Below are 16,142 nucleotides of genomic sequence, written 5' to 3'. Positions count from 1 at the left end.
CCTTTAGAATCAGAATCTTCAGGGTCTACTGTAGAATGAATGCCCAGTGTGCCAGTGGAAAACATTCAGGATCTTTTATGCCCATTTTCAAGTTTTTGACAGTTTTCTTTAGTCTTCCTCCTGAGATCACAAGTAATTTACAAAGGTAATTCTTCATCCAAAAAAAAACCCCAAAAAAACTGCAGCTAGAGTGTTAATTGGCCATAGAGGCCTCCTCTAGATTTGCTAATGTAGAACCATGAGCTGTTGAGGTGATAGAATTAATTTCTCTCCAGAAATTTTTATTATAAACCTTGGATTGGACTTTTAAAAGCCTCTGTTATTTGCTTCTCTGAGGCTAGGAAAACAAAAGCAAGAAACTCTCTCCAAGAGATTTCATCTTTAGTACCTGTGTAGCTGGGTGAATTTCTGTCTGGTTGAGGCTCCCAACATTTGCTAAGGTTCCTGTTCTGACTGACAGTGATGTTTCTTACCTTCTTCTAACTTCGGGAACCTATCTTCCAGCCAGGTGTGTTAGGCCAGTTGTCTTGGGGGAGATTTGTAAACTTAACCCTTGTTAAAAACTGAACCCTTGTGTTTCAGTAGTTGTCACTCCTGATTATGCGAAAATCATTTTCAAATATGATATTCTCAGGGTAGCTCTGGTTACACAATTGATTTGTCCAAAGTATTCTGCCAAAAAGAGAGGGCAAATTCTTACTAAACCTATGGGAAGAACTATATGGCCATGGAAAGTAAGGATGCCCATTATTCGTTTCTGAAATCTGGAGAGATCAGTGAGAATTAGATGCTCTTTTAAAGTGTTTTGTTTCTGGGGTGCCTGGGTGGCTCACTTGGTTAAGTGGCCTACTCTTGATCTCGGTTCAGGTCATGATCTCATGGTTTGTGAGATCGAGCCTAACGTCGGGCTGTGTGCTGGCAGTGTGGAGCCTGCTTGGGATTCTCTCTTTCTCTCTCTCTCTCTCTCTCTCTCTGTCTGCTCCTCCCCCACTTGCTCTTTCTGTCTCTTTCAAAAATAAATAAACATTTTTAAGTGTTTTGTTTCAATTTGAAACAGCAGTGTCCACCAAATTGAAAGGTATAGCTTAAAAGGAAAAAAAAAAAGATGAAAGTCTTACTCATATATCATTAGAAGACAGAATATTAAAAGCAACAACAGTATCTGAAAAAATACCTGCAATTAAATGGTACCCATCCATTAATTCAATCTTATGGAATTCTTATTTCCTTGTATCTAGGGTCAGTGGAGTCTGCCTTGATGAAGTCTTCTCCCATAGGAAAAATCCAGAGACTAATTTAGTGTTTAATTTAGACATATATTCAAAACTGGTATTATTATTGTAACTACTTTGTTAAACTGCCGTTTTCCTTTGGTAAAACCATTTGCGTGGCTATTTTTGTGTTATGTATTTGTTACTTTGAGGCTGGCTTTTAGTTACATATTCACTGGCTTAAGAATGAATTGCATTTGTTAATTGAATATCTAGTAATCAATTAACTTTGTGGCCAAAATATGTCAGATTTAAATACAGTACCCTTGTTTTCAAATAATTATACTTTCCACATTAATCTTGCGAGAACAAATCATTTTTCAAAAGCTTAATGAAGAGTGAAAGGCTAATTGATTGTAGCAAGAACTTAGAAGTACTGTTCTACAGTCTGCAAGTATTCCCACTCTCCTGTTGAGTTGCTAACTTCCCTAAAGGCTGTAGTCTAGAAACAAACAAGAAAAACAATGGTTAGGACTATAGCTTTTCAAATCCCACTTTCTAGAATATATATTGAAACAAAATAACAAACCAAATGCATATGAAGGACTAAAAAAATCATTTATCCATAAGGGAAAAAAAATACTGTACCTTAAAGAAAATGACCATAAAATAAGACCTTTGCACTCACAAATTTTGTTATATAGTATCTAATTTATTACCATTGTTTTTGGGTCATCAATTCTATAAAATGTATGAATATTACTTAAAATCCTAAATAAATCACTAAAGTATATACTTTGTAACGATTAGGCAAAAATCACAAAATTAAATTAAGCCTATACGTCCGTTGTTTTTTAGTTTAAATAGCTTGCAGATGTTCACATTAAAGCGTCTCAACAAGTCTAATAGGTCTATGTATCAGTTAAGATGATTTTGGTTGTAAGGAACAAAAAATATTTTATGCTGGTTTAAAAGAGCAAAAGGAAAGTTATTTGTTCATTGAGAAGTTCATTGATAAGGAATTTAGGTTTAGTTTGATCAGGGCTCTGCCTCTATCTCTGAAATTACCTAAGCTCTGCTGCCTTTCTCTGTTTACCACGGGTGTTAGGCTACCAGGGAAACTAGGCTTATCTGATTGGCTTATCCATTTGCTCAGCTCTTTTCTACCCTGGGTGAAGGGATTCTCCTCTTGCAAACCCAAGGGCTTCCCTATCCAGCCGGGAGGGGAAGGGGTAGAATGGATAGTGAAGAGCTCTACCACAGAATTATTTTGGATATTCTCATGCTTGAGTTTTGGGAAAGGAGAGGAAGTTGAGAAATATTTTCATTGATTGTCTCCTCTTATTACACAAGTTGCTTTCTTACACTTATCATCTTCCATGTAATCCTCTTGACAATACTAGGAAGTAGATGTTATCTCACTTCACAAATAAGCAGAAGGTTAGCCAATTCTTTTTCTCAGGCTCACATGGCTTGTGAAGGTATATTCTAAAGTCCATGTTTTTCTGTGCTCTTCAGATTGTAAACTAAATCACATTTGCTAAGTAATTTTGTGAGGAATGTTATTCCAAGTTGGAAGATCCCAAAGGATTTAAACATTTATCAATATCCATTCATTCCACATTTACAGTGTTCCTACTGTGTACTAGGTGTATGTAGTTGCTGGGATATTATGGTTAGAAGTGCCTTCGAACCGTACAGATTTAGTAGGAGAAACAGATGTTAATGTCATGCAAATAAGTATATAATTACAAACTCTGTAACTGCTCTATAGTAAGATCTGAGTCTGGGAGAGGTGATCACAATGTTTCTTTCTAGGAGGTGACATTTCAGTTGAGATCTGAAGGATGAGAATGAATTAACAAGACAAAAGAGGAGTGGGAGTAATGGGTTTTTGGAGTGATGGTGGGGTTCAGAGCCGACAGCCAAGATAGAATTCTTGAAGACGTCTTTGGTGCAAAAAGGTGATTTTATTAAAGCTTGGGAACAGGACCCATGGGCAGAAGAGCTACACGGGGCTGTGCAGAGTGACTGCTTAAATACTGTGGAGTTGGGGGAGGTAAAGCCAAGAGGAAGTTTCTTAAAGGGCTTTCCCTCTGCTAAAGAGGATTTACAGATTGTTGGAGGCCTAGTTATTGTTAAGCTAAAGTGGTTTTTCCCTTTCGCAAAGCATTATCCTTAAGATAGTAGGGAGTTCTGGAGATTAGGCTGTTGATAAGATTGCCTTTTTCTTGTGATATTACTAAGATATTTGTAAACTGATGGAGGTTCTATCAATGTAACCATTTGTTTTCTGTGCTTTCCTTTGTTCTTGAGCAACCAAGAGTGCCTGAGGAGTGTCAGGCACATCTCACCTCGGTTGGGTGGTTGGGTGGTGTTCGTGTCTGATGCATGCGTAGAAAATAAAGCGAGTCCTTTTTGTTTGAGCACAGAGAGAACACAGGGCAAGGCTAGGATGAGGCAAGTAGATAGATCGGATCTTGCAAGGGTCTTCAGGTGGTATTAAGAATTGTGCTGGATATTCCACGAGAAATTATCTTGGAAAGAACCCGATCTTGGAGATCTTAAGTCTTTGAGAAAGTTGGTGAGGTGGTATTTTAGTATTTATTGTCGTTATCTCTCTGAATAATTTATAGTGTTTTCTTAAAACATGTTTTCTTGCCTCAACAAAGCCGTACTTCATTTTTAGAATTCTTCTATCGTATTCAGCTTTCCAGTCCTGGCATGTTGTGTAAATCATTTGTAACCACTTTAAACTTTTTATAACTGTTTATGACTTGAACCTAGATAGAAAACAGTGAAGGTGGGGGTGCCTGGGTGGCTCAGTGGGTGAAGCCTCCATGCTGGGTGTGCAGCTTGCTTAAAAAAAACACAAAAAAACAGTGAAGGTAAAGGTATCTACATTTGTCGAATAAATGTTTATCAAATAATATTGAATTAGTTGCAAACTGCCCAGAGAACAAAAGTCTAGACATTAAACTTTGGGGAGGAAATATAGAAATAATATATATAACTGATTTAATGTTGGTGACTTGGTGTTCTCTGTTCACTGTTAAGGTCTTGTTGGAATTGCACTTGTGACCTCCCTTTTATTTTTGGTTACAATTAAAGAATAAGAGAGAAACAAGACTTTATTTAAATATGCAGTTGGCTCTTTTCATTAGACTAAGGCAGTATAAAAGAAAAATTTTGCTCATACCATATGGTGTATTAATATCATAAATAAAGCATGCATCTGGGTTATAATCAAAGTTGGACTTAGGTCCTTCAAGTTCATGTCTGTTGACAAGATGGTTTACTTAGAATTCTGAGCACTTGACCTATAGTATAATATTTAAGCCTGAAGCTGCTGACTCAACCAGTTCCCTAAATGTCACACAAACGAACACCATTACTTTAATCTTCTTACATCACTTGCTGAAAGTAAAGCTTTAAAAATTATCAAAATAAGACTTGAGAGTAGGAACATATGTATTATTGAGAAACTAACTGAATGTTTAGTGGGCAAACATCATCATCATTTTATCTTTGTAAAGGATAATGTAAATTGTGTTATACCAACAGTTTATTTCATTGTTGGGAAAGATGTGTCTTCTCTTCTGGAATGTGAGCTTAGTTCTCTTGTCTCCATGTTGAAAGCTCTAGAAGAAGGGCAGGGCAGAGATATGTGCGTGATTGTTGTTAAAGTCCTTGACTAAAGCACGCTTGCTCCTGGCATGGAATATATGATGCTGCAACAAATTCCTGCTCAAACATTTTCTAGTCCATTTTCCTCTTCTGTCTAGAACTGTCTATACTTACTTTCCTGTGTAGTTCTTTCCTGACAAGTAAAAAACTAGTAAACTACTGATCAGTTTGAAATACTAACATTTCTACTTGTTTGTATTGAAAGTAGGTACTTCCTTTTTGGTGGGGGGGGGGGGGGAGGGCATCTGAGAGATCTTCCCTTATTCTGGGCCATTGAATTTCAACTCATGCTATCAGGGCTGATAATAATGCAAGTATCACCTTTAGTATGTAGATTTGAAAATGGCAAATACGGAGAACACATATGATCCGGGCATTCAGAACCCACTCTATTCTGTGCATCACGAAAAGCCTGTGAAGAGAATGTGAGGAAGAGCCGGACATTCACATGCATGGTGGTGTGGACCCCCAGGGTGAACTGTTGGGTACCAGCATTTGTTGATTTTCATCAAATATTTCAACACTTGCTGAAGCGATATGTTTTCTATCAAGGACTGTCATGGAATATCTAGTACTTTTGGAAAAATATATGATTTGTTCATTTATTCAGAAATTATTTATTGAGTGGTAAGACTGTGTCAAAGCTCTAGGAATTTGAGGATGAAAATGCTTGGTCCATACCTTCAGTCTATTGGATAGTTAATGCCACGATGAAGTGGGACATAGGGGAAGAAATGCCCAATCTTCCTGGATTGTTGGAGAAGTTTCATAGGAAGTTGTCCCTGAGATTGAGCCTTGAGGAGAGAGGGGAATGTGTTCCAGAAATTAAGTCTATGTGTGGGAGTAATAATAATGATAATATTATTAGAAGAGGGTCACCTGGGTGGCTCAGTCGGTTGAGCATCCACTTCGGCTCAGGTCATGATCTCACAGTTTGTGGGTTCAAGCCCAGCATTGGACTCTGTGCTCACAGCTCAGAGCCTGGAGCCTGCTTCAGATTCTGTCTGTCTGTCTCTCTCTCTGCCCCTCCCCTGCTTGTTCTCTCTCCCTCTCCTTCTCTCCCCCTCTCCCCTCTCAAAAATAAATAACTAAACATTTTTTTTAAATTAAAAAAATTTTAAAAAGGATATTATTAATGAAACAGCTAAGGTTTATTGAAAATTTTGATTGTTTTTTCTCTTTTCTTTTCTTTTCTTTTCCTTTCTTCAAAGCGTTTCACGTGTATTAACCTGTTTACTCTTCATAGCAACCCTAAGAGATAGTAGACTATAGATAGGAAACTGAGTCAAAAAGAAGTAATTCTCTAGCTCACAGTCAGTCTAGCACGCAGTCACACAGTTAATAATGATGGAACCAGATTTCACATCCAGAGTCTAGGGCAACTTTGCTTTGTGTGAATAAAATGACCTGTTTGGTAATGGTAGAACTTGAAATGGTTAGAAGTTCAGGTCGCTGGGTATTTGACAGGGTTTTGGCTGGTCAGATTGTTATGGGTTACATTGTGAACAGCCTTGGAAGACATGCTAAAGAATTAAAATTTAGAAGTAAATCAGAAATGCACATACCAGGTCCTACCTCACATCTACTGAATCAGAATTTCCCTGCTCCAGAAAGTATCCAAGGCTTTTGTGCCCTGATAATGTCAAATAGTGAGTAGATCTATAGTTTCTAACAGCAAGTGCCACTATTATTTGCCCCAGGTTTCTTGGTGTTTCGTTTGTCGAGTTGAAAAGTAAGGTAGAGAATGCAATAAATCCTATTTTGTATGACTTGGGTTTAATTTGCTTGCAGAATATCCTATTAAAAATGTGAAAAATAAAAAGCTGCCTGCCTGCCTGATTTGGAGATAGGGAATTTTTTAGTCTCATGTATGGCTGGTAGGAGATACTCATGGATATAGTTGAGATTACTCATGTGAGAAAATAGAGCAGTCAGCATGGAGAGAAAGCATTGAAATATGAAAGCAGCATGAAATTTGAAATATTGTAAATGAAGAAATTAAGAAGAGCATCTTCAAATACCAGAGGGAACCCGGGGAGAGATGGAGTTTGGGAGCTAAGGAAGGAGGGTTTCACGATATCTTTATTTTTATTAAATGCATCAGAGAATTTGCGTAAGAAAAGGACTAGGGGGGAAAAAAAAGACCAGGGATGTTGTGAAGAAGCAGAATTTTGGTGGGGTGGAAGCCAGATTGGAATGTACACTTGCCAGTAGGTAGGTAGTAAAAAGGGCTTAGATGACTCTTTGCAAAAACTTGATTTTAAGAAGGAAAGTAGAGTGATAATAAGAAAAGGCTACAAGGTAAAAATTACCGGCTTTTCCCTCTTTTTATTTAATACTTTTTATAAGATTGAAACAATACAGATACAAAAGATAAAGCTCCCTTTCATCCAAACGCCAAGAGATAAGAAATGTTGAAATTTGTCATAATTTTTCAAGCCATGCTTCTATGAATATGTATTTGTAGTAAATATGTATCTATGTGTTTTTAACAAAAATATGTTGTAGCTGTCTAAATTTTCATATGTACCTTAATGTACTGGAAACACATATCTCTTTCATTACGTGTTATTTTACACCATTACCTTTTCAGAGTTGCCTGGTGTTGCATTGTATGTATAGAATAGTTTACATAATCCAATTTTTGACATTTTTGCTTCTCTGGGTACTTCTTCATTTTAACAGTGCTACCATTAATATCTTTGTGGGTAAATTGCTAACACTTTCATAATTATAGATTTTTTATTAATTTCAAATTGTGGAACAAGGTCCCAGATGGAGCCTTCATTTACGGGATCTATAAATCGAGTAGATGGACCAGTCTTAGATAAAAGCACAGACATTTCCATCTTCCTGGGTGGGAGGAGAAAAGTATTAGCTTATAGGTGGTTAGTAGGAGAAAGGATGAAAATGCCCTGCGGGAGTAGCCATATGATGCTCTGTTTTAATCTTCATGCGGATAGTTGAAAGGGCACGTTGTTACAGGACGTTGGAAAGTTGTGAAGGTTTGAAAAAAACTACCAAAAAGATAAAGCACAAGAGTATATGAAGGGTTACTGGGCAAAGTTGTGCAGAACTGGCATTGAGCACTCCATGTCTGCAGGGGTTCCAGATGCCTTGGTTCCACTGTCCTCTCCAGGGGCATTCAGAGCCCAGGTCTAGGGAGTTGAGAAGGCCAGACATGACTTATCTATGGTTTGGTGGCTACAGGTCTGGTAGGTGGTCGGCATGGGCAAAATAGGGGTACACCATGAAGGAGTTGAAGATGGTGTGGAGAGAGCAGTTGGGTCTCTACAGTCACATGAAGAAGAAAAAGAAGCTTGAAGGGACCATAAAGAGCACAAAGAGTGAAAGAAAGCATGGGGATTGGCGGGTGTCAGTGAGCAGGAATAAAGGACTGAGGCCTGAAGAGTTATAAAATTGTGGCCAAAAAGTGGGACACCGAGTTGAGATTTTAGAAGGAGAGCAATTACACTCCAAGTCAAGGTCCAAGGGGTAGCCATGGATCTGGTGAGCTAAAATTAAGGGAAGATGAGGTCATGGAACCATATGCAGCTCAACGTTGTCCATATGGATGTGGGTGATGTGAGGATTTTTAAGTAAAGAGGAAAGAGTGCCCTAGAAATTCCTAATCCTGGATAAATGACAAAACAATTGGTAACGAATAATGGTAAATAACGAAGGTGCTATAGCTGGTTGGCCTGGATATTTAGAAAATATTTATGGAAGGTAAAACTGATAATAAATGCGATAATGAATCTTTTGGGAAGCAAATGGCATCCAAGGAGCAAAATGAGCTTCTAGCATGCCAAAAGTCACCGTCTAGCTTGAGATGCAGGAGTTGGTTGAGGAGATGGATAGCTGGACGGTGTCTTTTTCACCCTGTAACACTGGGACATTGGGGAAGACAGGTGCTGGAGTGAATTTTCTTCTGGTGAGCTCGCAGCGGGTCTGTGAGTGGGGTAGGGAACATACACCCTCAGGTCTAAGCTGTTGTCTTGCAAGTGAACATACAGAGTTGAGGCCTGTACTCGTAAGCATTGTAGCCAGGATGGAGGGTTGCCTGCCAGTAGCTGCAGTTTTTTGTGAGTTTCTGATTTTGCTTTTTTCTTTTTTCCACGTAAATTTTAAACGTGATCTAACTGGGAGGAAAAGGAGCTGTAAGGACTGGCTTCCCAGAGAAACTGTTTTAGAGAGTAAGGTAAAAGACCTGGTGAGATTCTGGGTTTTGCTTGCTCTGTCAAAACCCCCGGGTGTAGTTGAGAAAGTATGAGCTCGGGATGCAAGATTCTTGAGTTTGAGGTATCAGCAACGTTATGGGGCCAACAATTAAAATACAGCCACTGAATCCAGTACCTCTGAGAGGTCTTCGGAATCTAAAGTCATTTTGTCTTCACACCCGAGTTCCCTTCCCTGTTATGTTAAAACTGCCCTTTTCATCATCTCCCTACTGTTCTTAAAGAATTTCCTTATATCTGTGAATTTGGGGACTAGATATAAACTCCTATTCTTAGTTCTTTGCAGGCATTTCAGGAGAAATAGGATGGTAATGGAGTGAGTGGTGAGTTTAGATAGAAGAATGACCTTATGAATGCTTGTAATTACAGGAGTAAACAAATAGAGAAACAAAATACAGGATTAGGTAGATAGTGAACACACATCTGAGGGCTCCCCCAGGAGCTCCCTTACAGGCTTGTGGCAATAGAGAGAGGTCTTTAGTTGGGACAGTTGCTTTCAGAGGAATAAGGGCTGGAAGCCGCCATTTTATTTATGTTGCATGTAGTATTGACCGCATAACGACCACCTTAAATTTCCCTGGCAAAGCACCTCAGTGTAATTGTAATTCAACATATTCTAAAATTTTGAAGCCATTTTTTCCTGAATCAGAATTCAGAGCTTGCTCCACGGTTTTCTTCCTTCTCCTGTTCGCCTTCCCCTTTCGTTTCCTCATGATAATTTTGGTTGCTTTAGTATTTAGCATGTGCAGCACATGCTATGTAAGCCTATACATATAGTATTATACCCTTACACCTATATCTACTTAAGCTTGGTTCTTTGCCTTTTTTCTCTTTTTCTGGCCCTGTGTATTAGGTCCTTTAGTTTAATCATCCGTGTCTGCTTGTACTAGATTGTTTCCCTAAGAACTCTGTAAGCCACAGAGTGAAACTGATTTGGATTTTACAGCCCTGGTGATTTTCCTTCTGGTGTACTACCAAGAAAGTGCTATAGCACAGGAGCTGATGAGTCATTTTGCTGGGCTTTTGCTTTCTATTTTGTCTTTGAAAAATCAGGTATGATCAAGAACATGGAAATGTCTCCTAACATCATGAGGGTAACGCTACCATAAAGTAAAAGCGTCAGTGTTAGTTTTGGTCTCCGATAAATGGAATACATTGTGATTTCAAATAAATTGAGTTCCCCCATAAAACATTCATTCATGTAAAATTTCATTTCTCTAAATTTTCGTTGCTTGTACTGGAAGCTGACTAGAATTACTCGGCACCTGCTGCTATGTGTCTGGCGTTGTCCTGGGGGCCTCACACCTGTTAAGCCATTAAATCATCACAGCAGGTTTATATGGTAGTTCTGGATTCTCCCATTTTACTGAAAAGAGGTTGAATCTGAGCGTGTTGAAATAACTTTTCTTATGCCACTCAGCTAGTAAGGCTGGTATCCAGGATCTCTGTGGCTATGACTGCAACAGGCTTCCTGATTGGAGATAGACATGGGAACGTATTAAGGTTTCATTTTGGATTTATACATTCATTTGGATTAGAAATGGAGCCAACTGTTGTTGGTTGAGATGGTAGGCTGTTGGGAATTAATTCAGTTTAGTACTGAGTATAATCTCTGGCAAGATCCCAGTCTTCTGTCACATAGTACTGCCAGATGAAGGGTTACCTTGATCGTCAATAATTTCATTTCTACATAGTATAGTTTCATTATCTAAGGAGATGAATTGTGGGGCAAATAAATTCATTGAGGTCATAGTGTATATTTCCCCCAGCTTGTTTGAGGCATCACTGGCATGGTTATTTTATCTTTTAATTCTTGGCATTTGATTCAGGGCCATGATTTCCAAAGCTGGTCTCTTGGCTGGGCTCCAACATCTGCCATTTGTTCCTGCGTTTTCTCCTCCCCGTTACATACCTCCCCACTGATCGTTGCTCATATTTTGCCACTACGGTAGCTTTTGAATCCAGTCTCCCTCTTCTTCAGTCTATCCTACATATTGCCAATCATAGCAGTTTTTTTCACAATACTCATTTGGCCTCAAAATACTATTGTGCTTCATGGCACACTCTGTGATTCCATTTATATAATGTTCTTGAAATGACAAAATTATAGAGATGGAGAATTGATTAGTGGCTGCCTGGGGTTAAGGATGTTGAGGTGAAGGGAGATGGATTTGACTCTAATGAGGGTAGCACGAGGCAAATCCTTGAATGGTCGAATAGTTCCGTAGCTTGATGTATGGTGGTACATGATGCAAATGTGATAAAATAATATAGAGCTATACTCCCTTTACCTAATGTTGATATCCTGCTTTTGATATTGTACTGTATGTACATAACATGTCATTAATGTGGTAACCTGGATGAAGGCTACATGAGTTCTCTCAACTATCTGTGCAACTTCATATGAACCTATAATTATATAAAAATAAGAAGGAAAAAATACTGTTGTGCTTTAAAATGTTTAAGTTCCCATGTCTATCATATTCCTTGTTTTATATTCTTTGTTTCCTCTTGAATTAATCATTCAAAATCATCTCCTGATTTTTTTTCTACCTAAATCGTAGTTGACGTTAACATAGTGTTTGTCTTTTATCAAGTTACCAAGAAATGCTTTTTGAATTCATTGATCAATTAAATATGCTTTATGAAAGAACCTTGTGTCAGTGTTTGCTCTCATTACAAACCATCTTGTTTTCCTTCTCACTTCCTTATTCATTTTTGTCTCTGCCTAATCTCTTTACAGGGACTAAGCAGCAGGCCAGGGATTTGATTGGTGGAGACTTGGGCTTGCCTGGAGGGGTTGCATTGCCTGTGGCCATAGTCACATTGCCCAAAGTCCAGTCACAAATTCTAAAAGGCAGTGGCTCTTTGAGGGCTTACGACTTAGTCAGTTATAAGGGCTAGATGAGTCAGGAAACCCAGGATATGGACTATGGTGAACCACAACCATCCATTCATTCAGATTTACTAAGACTAGTTTTATAGCACAGTGAATGATCTTTTCTGGTGAACGTTCCATCCATGTGTATCTGAAAGGAAAAGGATATTCTACAGTAATTAAAATCTATTTCGGATCTTCAGTCTTCAGTGATTTGGGTGGGGGGTGTCTAGTTCTATCAGTTACTCAAATTATGATTGTGGAGTTGTGCTTTTCTCCTTTTAATTCTGTCAAGTTTTGCCTCATGTATTTTGAAGTTATTAGTTATTTTCCCTCCTTTACTTTGAATCTGTGCCTTTATATTTAATGTGGATCTCTTAAAGACAGCATAGAATTGGATCTTGCTTTTTTAAATCCATTCTGGCTGGCTTTGCCTTTTAGTCCATTCACATTTAATGCAATCCTTGCTATTGTTTTTTAAGGTTTGCTTATTTGTTTGTTTGCTTGTTTGTTTCTTTGTTTTGTGGTTGTTCTAGAGATTACAGTGTATATCCTTAACTTTTCTTAGAAGTTATTGTTTAGGGTTAGTATTATCCCATTTTGAATAAGATAGAAGAACCTTGAAACTACATAAGAGCATTTAACCCCTCCCAGACATTATGCTATAATTGTCATGTGTATTACATTTACATATGTTATAAATCCCACAGTGAAGTGTTAGAATTTTTACTTTAAACAAGTCATGTATTTTTAAAACAGTAAGCGTCTTTTATATTTACAATTTCTGCTACTCTCCATTCTCTCTGGATATTTTGTTTTCTGATATCATTCACCTGGAGAACTTTGGGATTTTTTCTGCCTTAGGTTTGCTGGCACAGACGTCCACAATTTTCTTTCATCTGTAAGTTTTTAAATTTATCTTCATTTTTAAAGATCCGTGGCCTAGATGTAGAATTCGGGGTTCACAGTTCTCCCCCAGCTTTTCGTCATTCTACTGTCCTCTGTCCTCCACAGTTTCTTATGAAACATTGATTCTTACTGTTTTCCTATGTGTATAGTGTCAGTTTTGTCTCTTTTAAAAATGTTTCCTTATATTTGGTTTTCAGCAGTTTGCCCACGTGCACCTGGATGTAGCTTTCTCTGCATGTAACCTGTTTGGGGTTTTCTGGGCTTCTTCAGTCTGTACATCAGTCTTTGACTCAAACTGGGAAATTGGCAGCCCTTTTTTTTTTTCCTGCAGTGTTTTCTCTCTCTTTACCTCCTGAAACTTTAGTTATACAAAATGTTTGCTCTTTTACTAGTGTCCAAAAGACCCTGATGATCTGTTTTTTCTTCTTTGGATTGGATTTTTCATTTTTACTTCTGTAAACATACTTATAATAACTTTTTTAACATCATTGTGGGCTGATTCCAGCATTTGGGTCAAACTTTCCCTTGAATATAGGTTAGATTTTCCTGTTTGTTCATATGTCAAGTAATTTGAATCTTACAGGATTCACTTTGTGAATGATACTTTGCAGAGATTCTATTTTTTTTTTTTTTTGTTCCTTCAAAGAGAATTGATTTGTGTTAACAGGCAGTTAATTTGGCTGAACTTAAACTAAATTTTGACTTTTCTCTGGCAGGTGGCAGTTCCACCAATCTCTTCAGAAAACTAATATTGAATATGTTCTGTGTGTCATGCAGTAAAATAGAGGACTGTGCTAAAAATAAAATAGACACGGACCCTAACCTCAAGAGACTCACAGTCTAGCTGATAGAGAGAGGAAAGTGGAGAAGTAATTGTGATAGCTTCCCATGTGTCATTGAGGTAATACCTGAAGGCAGTAGGGTTACTGGGGAAGGAGTTGTGAAATTGTTAAAATGCAATTTAAAAATTGTTTTTAAGGCAACCCAGTCCTCCTGAGGTCTGGAGTTAGTTCGTTTATTCTATATCGTGACGATGAGAGATTGGCTGATGAACAACTATGAGTTACGCTGTCATCATTTTGTTAAGTCTTTGAAGAAAAGGGCGTGTTTCAGAATCACAGCAGATTGTGGAGAAGCAGTATCAAAAACAAATGTTTAAATTCTGGACTGCCGTACCAAACAGAAAGAATACTTTATTTTGGGTTAAAAGAAGGTGGTTTGATAAAATCTGAGCAGATAACACAAGTGATCATAGATTAGGGAATATTAGATATTGCTGAGATTAAAAAGACCTGTCTGTACTCAAAGTACCACTGTGGGAAGAACGATACTTCAAAAATCATTTACACTCACAGAAAATATATCTTAAAACTCTGTAAGTTTCCGATGTCAAAAATCAAAATATTCTTTCTAATCTGTTTTGGATGTTAGTTGTTCATCTATAAAAATGAATGGGTAATAATGACGGTTTTTATTTTGTAAAAACATATATTGCTTAGCAGTAACTTGAGCCTTTCTTTTCTCTTTTTTCCTGTTTTAACAGTGTATCCTATTCAGTACATGTATCTGAAGATTACCCAGGTATGCTTTTTTTTTTTCTTTCTGTTTTTATTACAAATACTTGTGTCGTGGTTTCTTTGAATATTTTTTTTTCTTTTGGAGATGGAAAATGTATATAAATATATCTGGGAGTGAAGCGTTGGCAGGGGAAGACTTAAAGATCCAGAAAAATTCTGTTGGTTGCCTGTGAGATACATGTCTTACCCTGAGATGCAGTCCAGAATCAAAATAGTTTCCTGATGAAAAATAGTTTACTTGAGCCCATGTATAGCTTCAGCCTATATATATTTTTCTCATTGCAAGTAAAAAAAAAAAAAAGATTCTCTGAACTGGTTCAGTCGTTGGCTTTGAAACATCATTTGAGTTCTCATAATGTAAAAATAATAGGTAAGGATAGCAGCTAAAATAATAGGTAAAAATAATAGTAATAGCAAAAAATAGTCCTGTCTTCATTTCTCTAAGTATATGTCTCATTAAACAATTCTGACAATGATCCTATGACATTGTTACCATAGCATCACTTTTTTCCTCATGAATGATGACACAGCTAGTAAGAGGAAGAGCTGGGTTTTGAACCCAGGAGTCCAGAGTCTATGGACTGTACCACTGGACTAGGCTAGGTATCTTGTTTATGTAGTCTCGCTGAGTGTCTGTTACTTGAAATATATTACTACGCCCGCAAACACTTCTCCCTAGAAAACAGAATGTAAGACCACTGCAGATCCATTTTTCTATCAGTCAAACAAGGGTTTTTCTTCTAGGCCATGGTCAGTCCTGTTTTCTAGACACATGTAATCTCATCAGAGCCCAAGCTGTGTATGCCAACATTTTAGTCATGACAATTTTCAGATACGTAAACAAGATGTTTCTCTTTAGTATTTTCCTCACAAGTGATATCTGTAATTTTATCTTGAATAAGAACATAAGTATTGTAGACTTAATGCAGAAAAAATACAACCTGATTACTTTACCTCGGAGAAAAGAGTATAATGCAAGCATCTATTGTTTATCATATTTTGTGGCAAAGAACAGCAATTTTTTTTTTAATGTTTATTTATTTCTGAGACAGAGAGAGACAGAGCATGAGTGGGGAAGGGCAGAGAGAGAGGGAGACACAGAATCCAAAGCAGGCTCCAGGCTCCTAGCTGTAGGCACAGAGCCTGATGCGGGGCTCGGACTCACAAACCGTGAGATCATGACCTGAGCCGAAGTCAGTCACTCAACCGACTGAGCCACCCAGGCGCCCCAAAGAATAGCAAATTTTAACTGCCTGTATTTCATATATGTTTTACTCCAGCATTCTGACTTAATAAAATCAGGTGGTCACCAAACTAACTGTTGTGATCTGTCAGTGTCATAAATTAGAAACCTAATTCCAATTCTTATTCAAATCTAGCCATTTTATTCACATACTCTGCATGATTTGGATCATATTTTTCTGTGTAAAATGACTAGATTGCTATAGGCAACTTTGATGATACATACTTTGAGTACTTTTAAAAATGGTTAGTTCATAAGATAGTATGAAGATGTAAAACTTATTTCTTTAGCATTCATGCTAGTATTTTTTGTGGTTGTTTGCATCATGCATTTAATCTTTTTATAAGATCAGATGTTACATTTAAAAATAATTTTGTAAGTCATAAACTACAGTTTCAG

The 16,142-nt window shown here is 37.5% G+C and overlaps 1 protein-coding gene across 1 annotated transcript in view; it reads left to right on the top strand.

The window, feature by feature from the left end:
• PARP8 (poly(ADP-ribose) polymerase family member 8) overlaps positions 1–16,142 on the top strand; it is a 178,200-nt gene that overhangs the window by 82,163 nt on the left and 79,895 nt on the right. The window contains exon 4 of the mRNA XM_011286265.4: positions 14,467–14,504. Coding sequence (XP_011284567.2) covers positions 14,467–14,504 — 38 coding nt within the window. The remainder of the gene's footprint in view (positions 1–14,466; positions 14,505–16,142) is intronic.

This window comes from Felis catus, chromosome A1 (assembly GCF_018350175.1).
Source record: "Felis catus isolate Fca126 chromosome A1, F.catus_Fca126_mat1.0, whole genome shotgun sequence".
NCBI classification, from domain to species: Eukaryota; Metazoa; Chordata; class Mammalia; order Carnivora; family Felidae; genus Felis; species Felis catus.
Note: the sequence above shows the minus strand (reverse complement) of the source record. Positions and strands in the feature narration are given on the sequence as shown.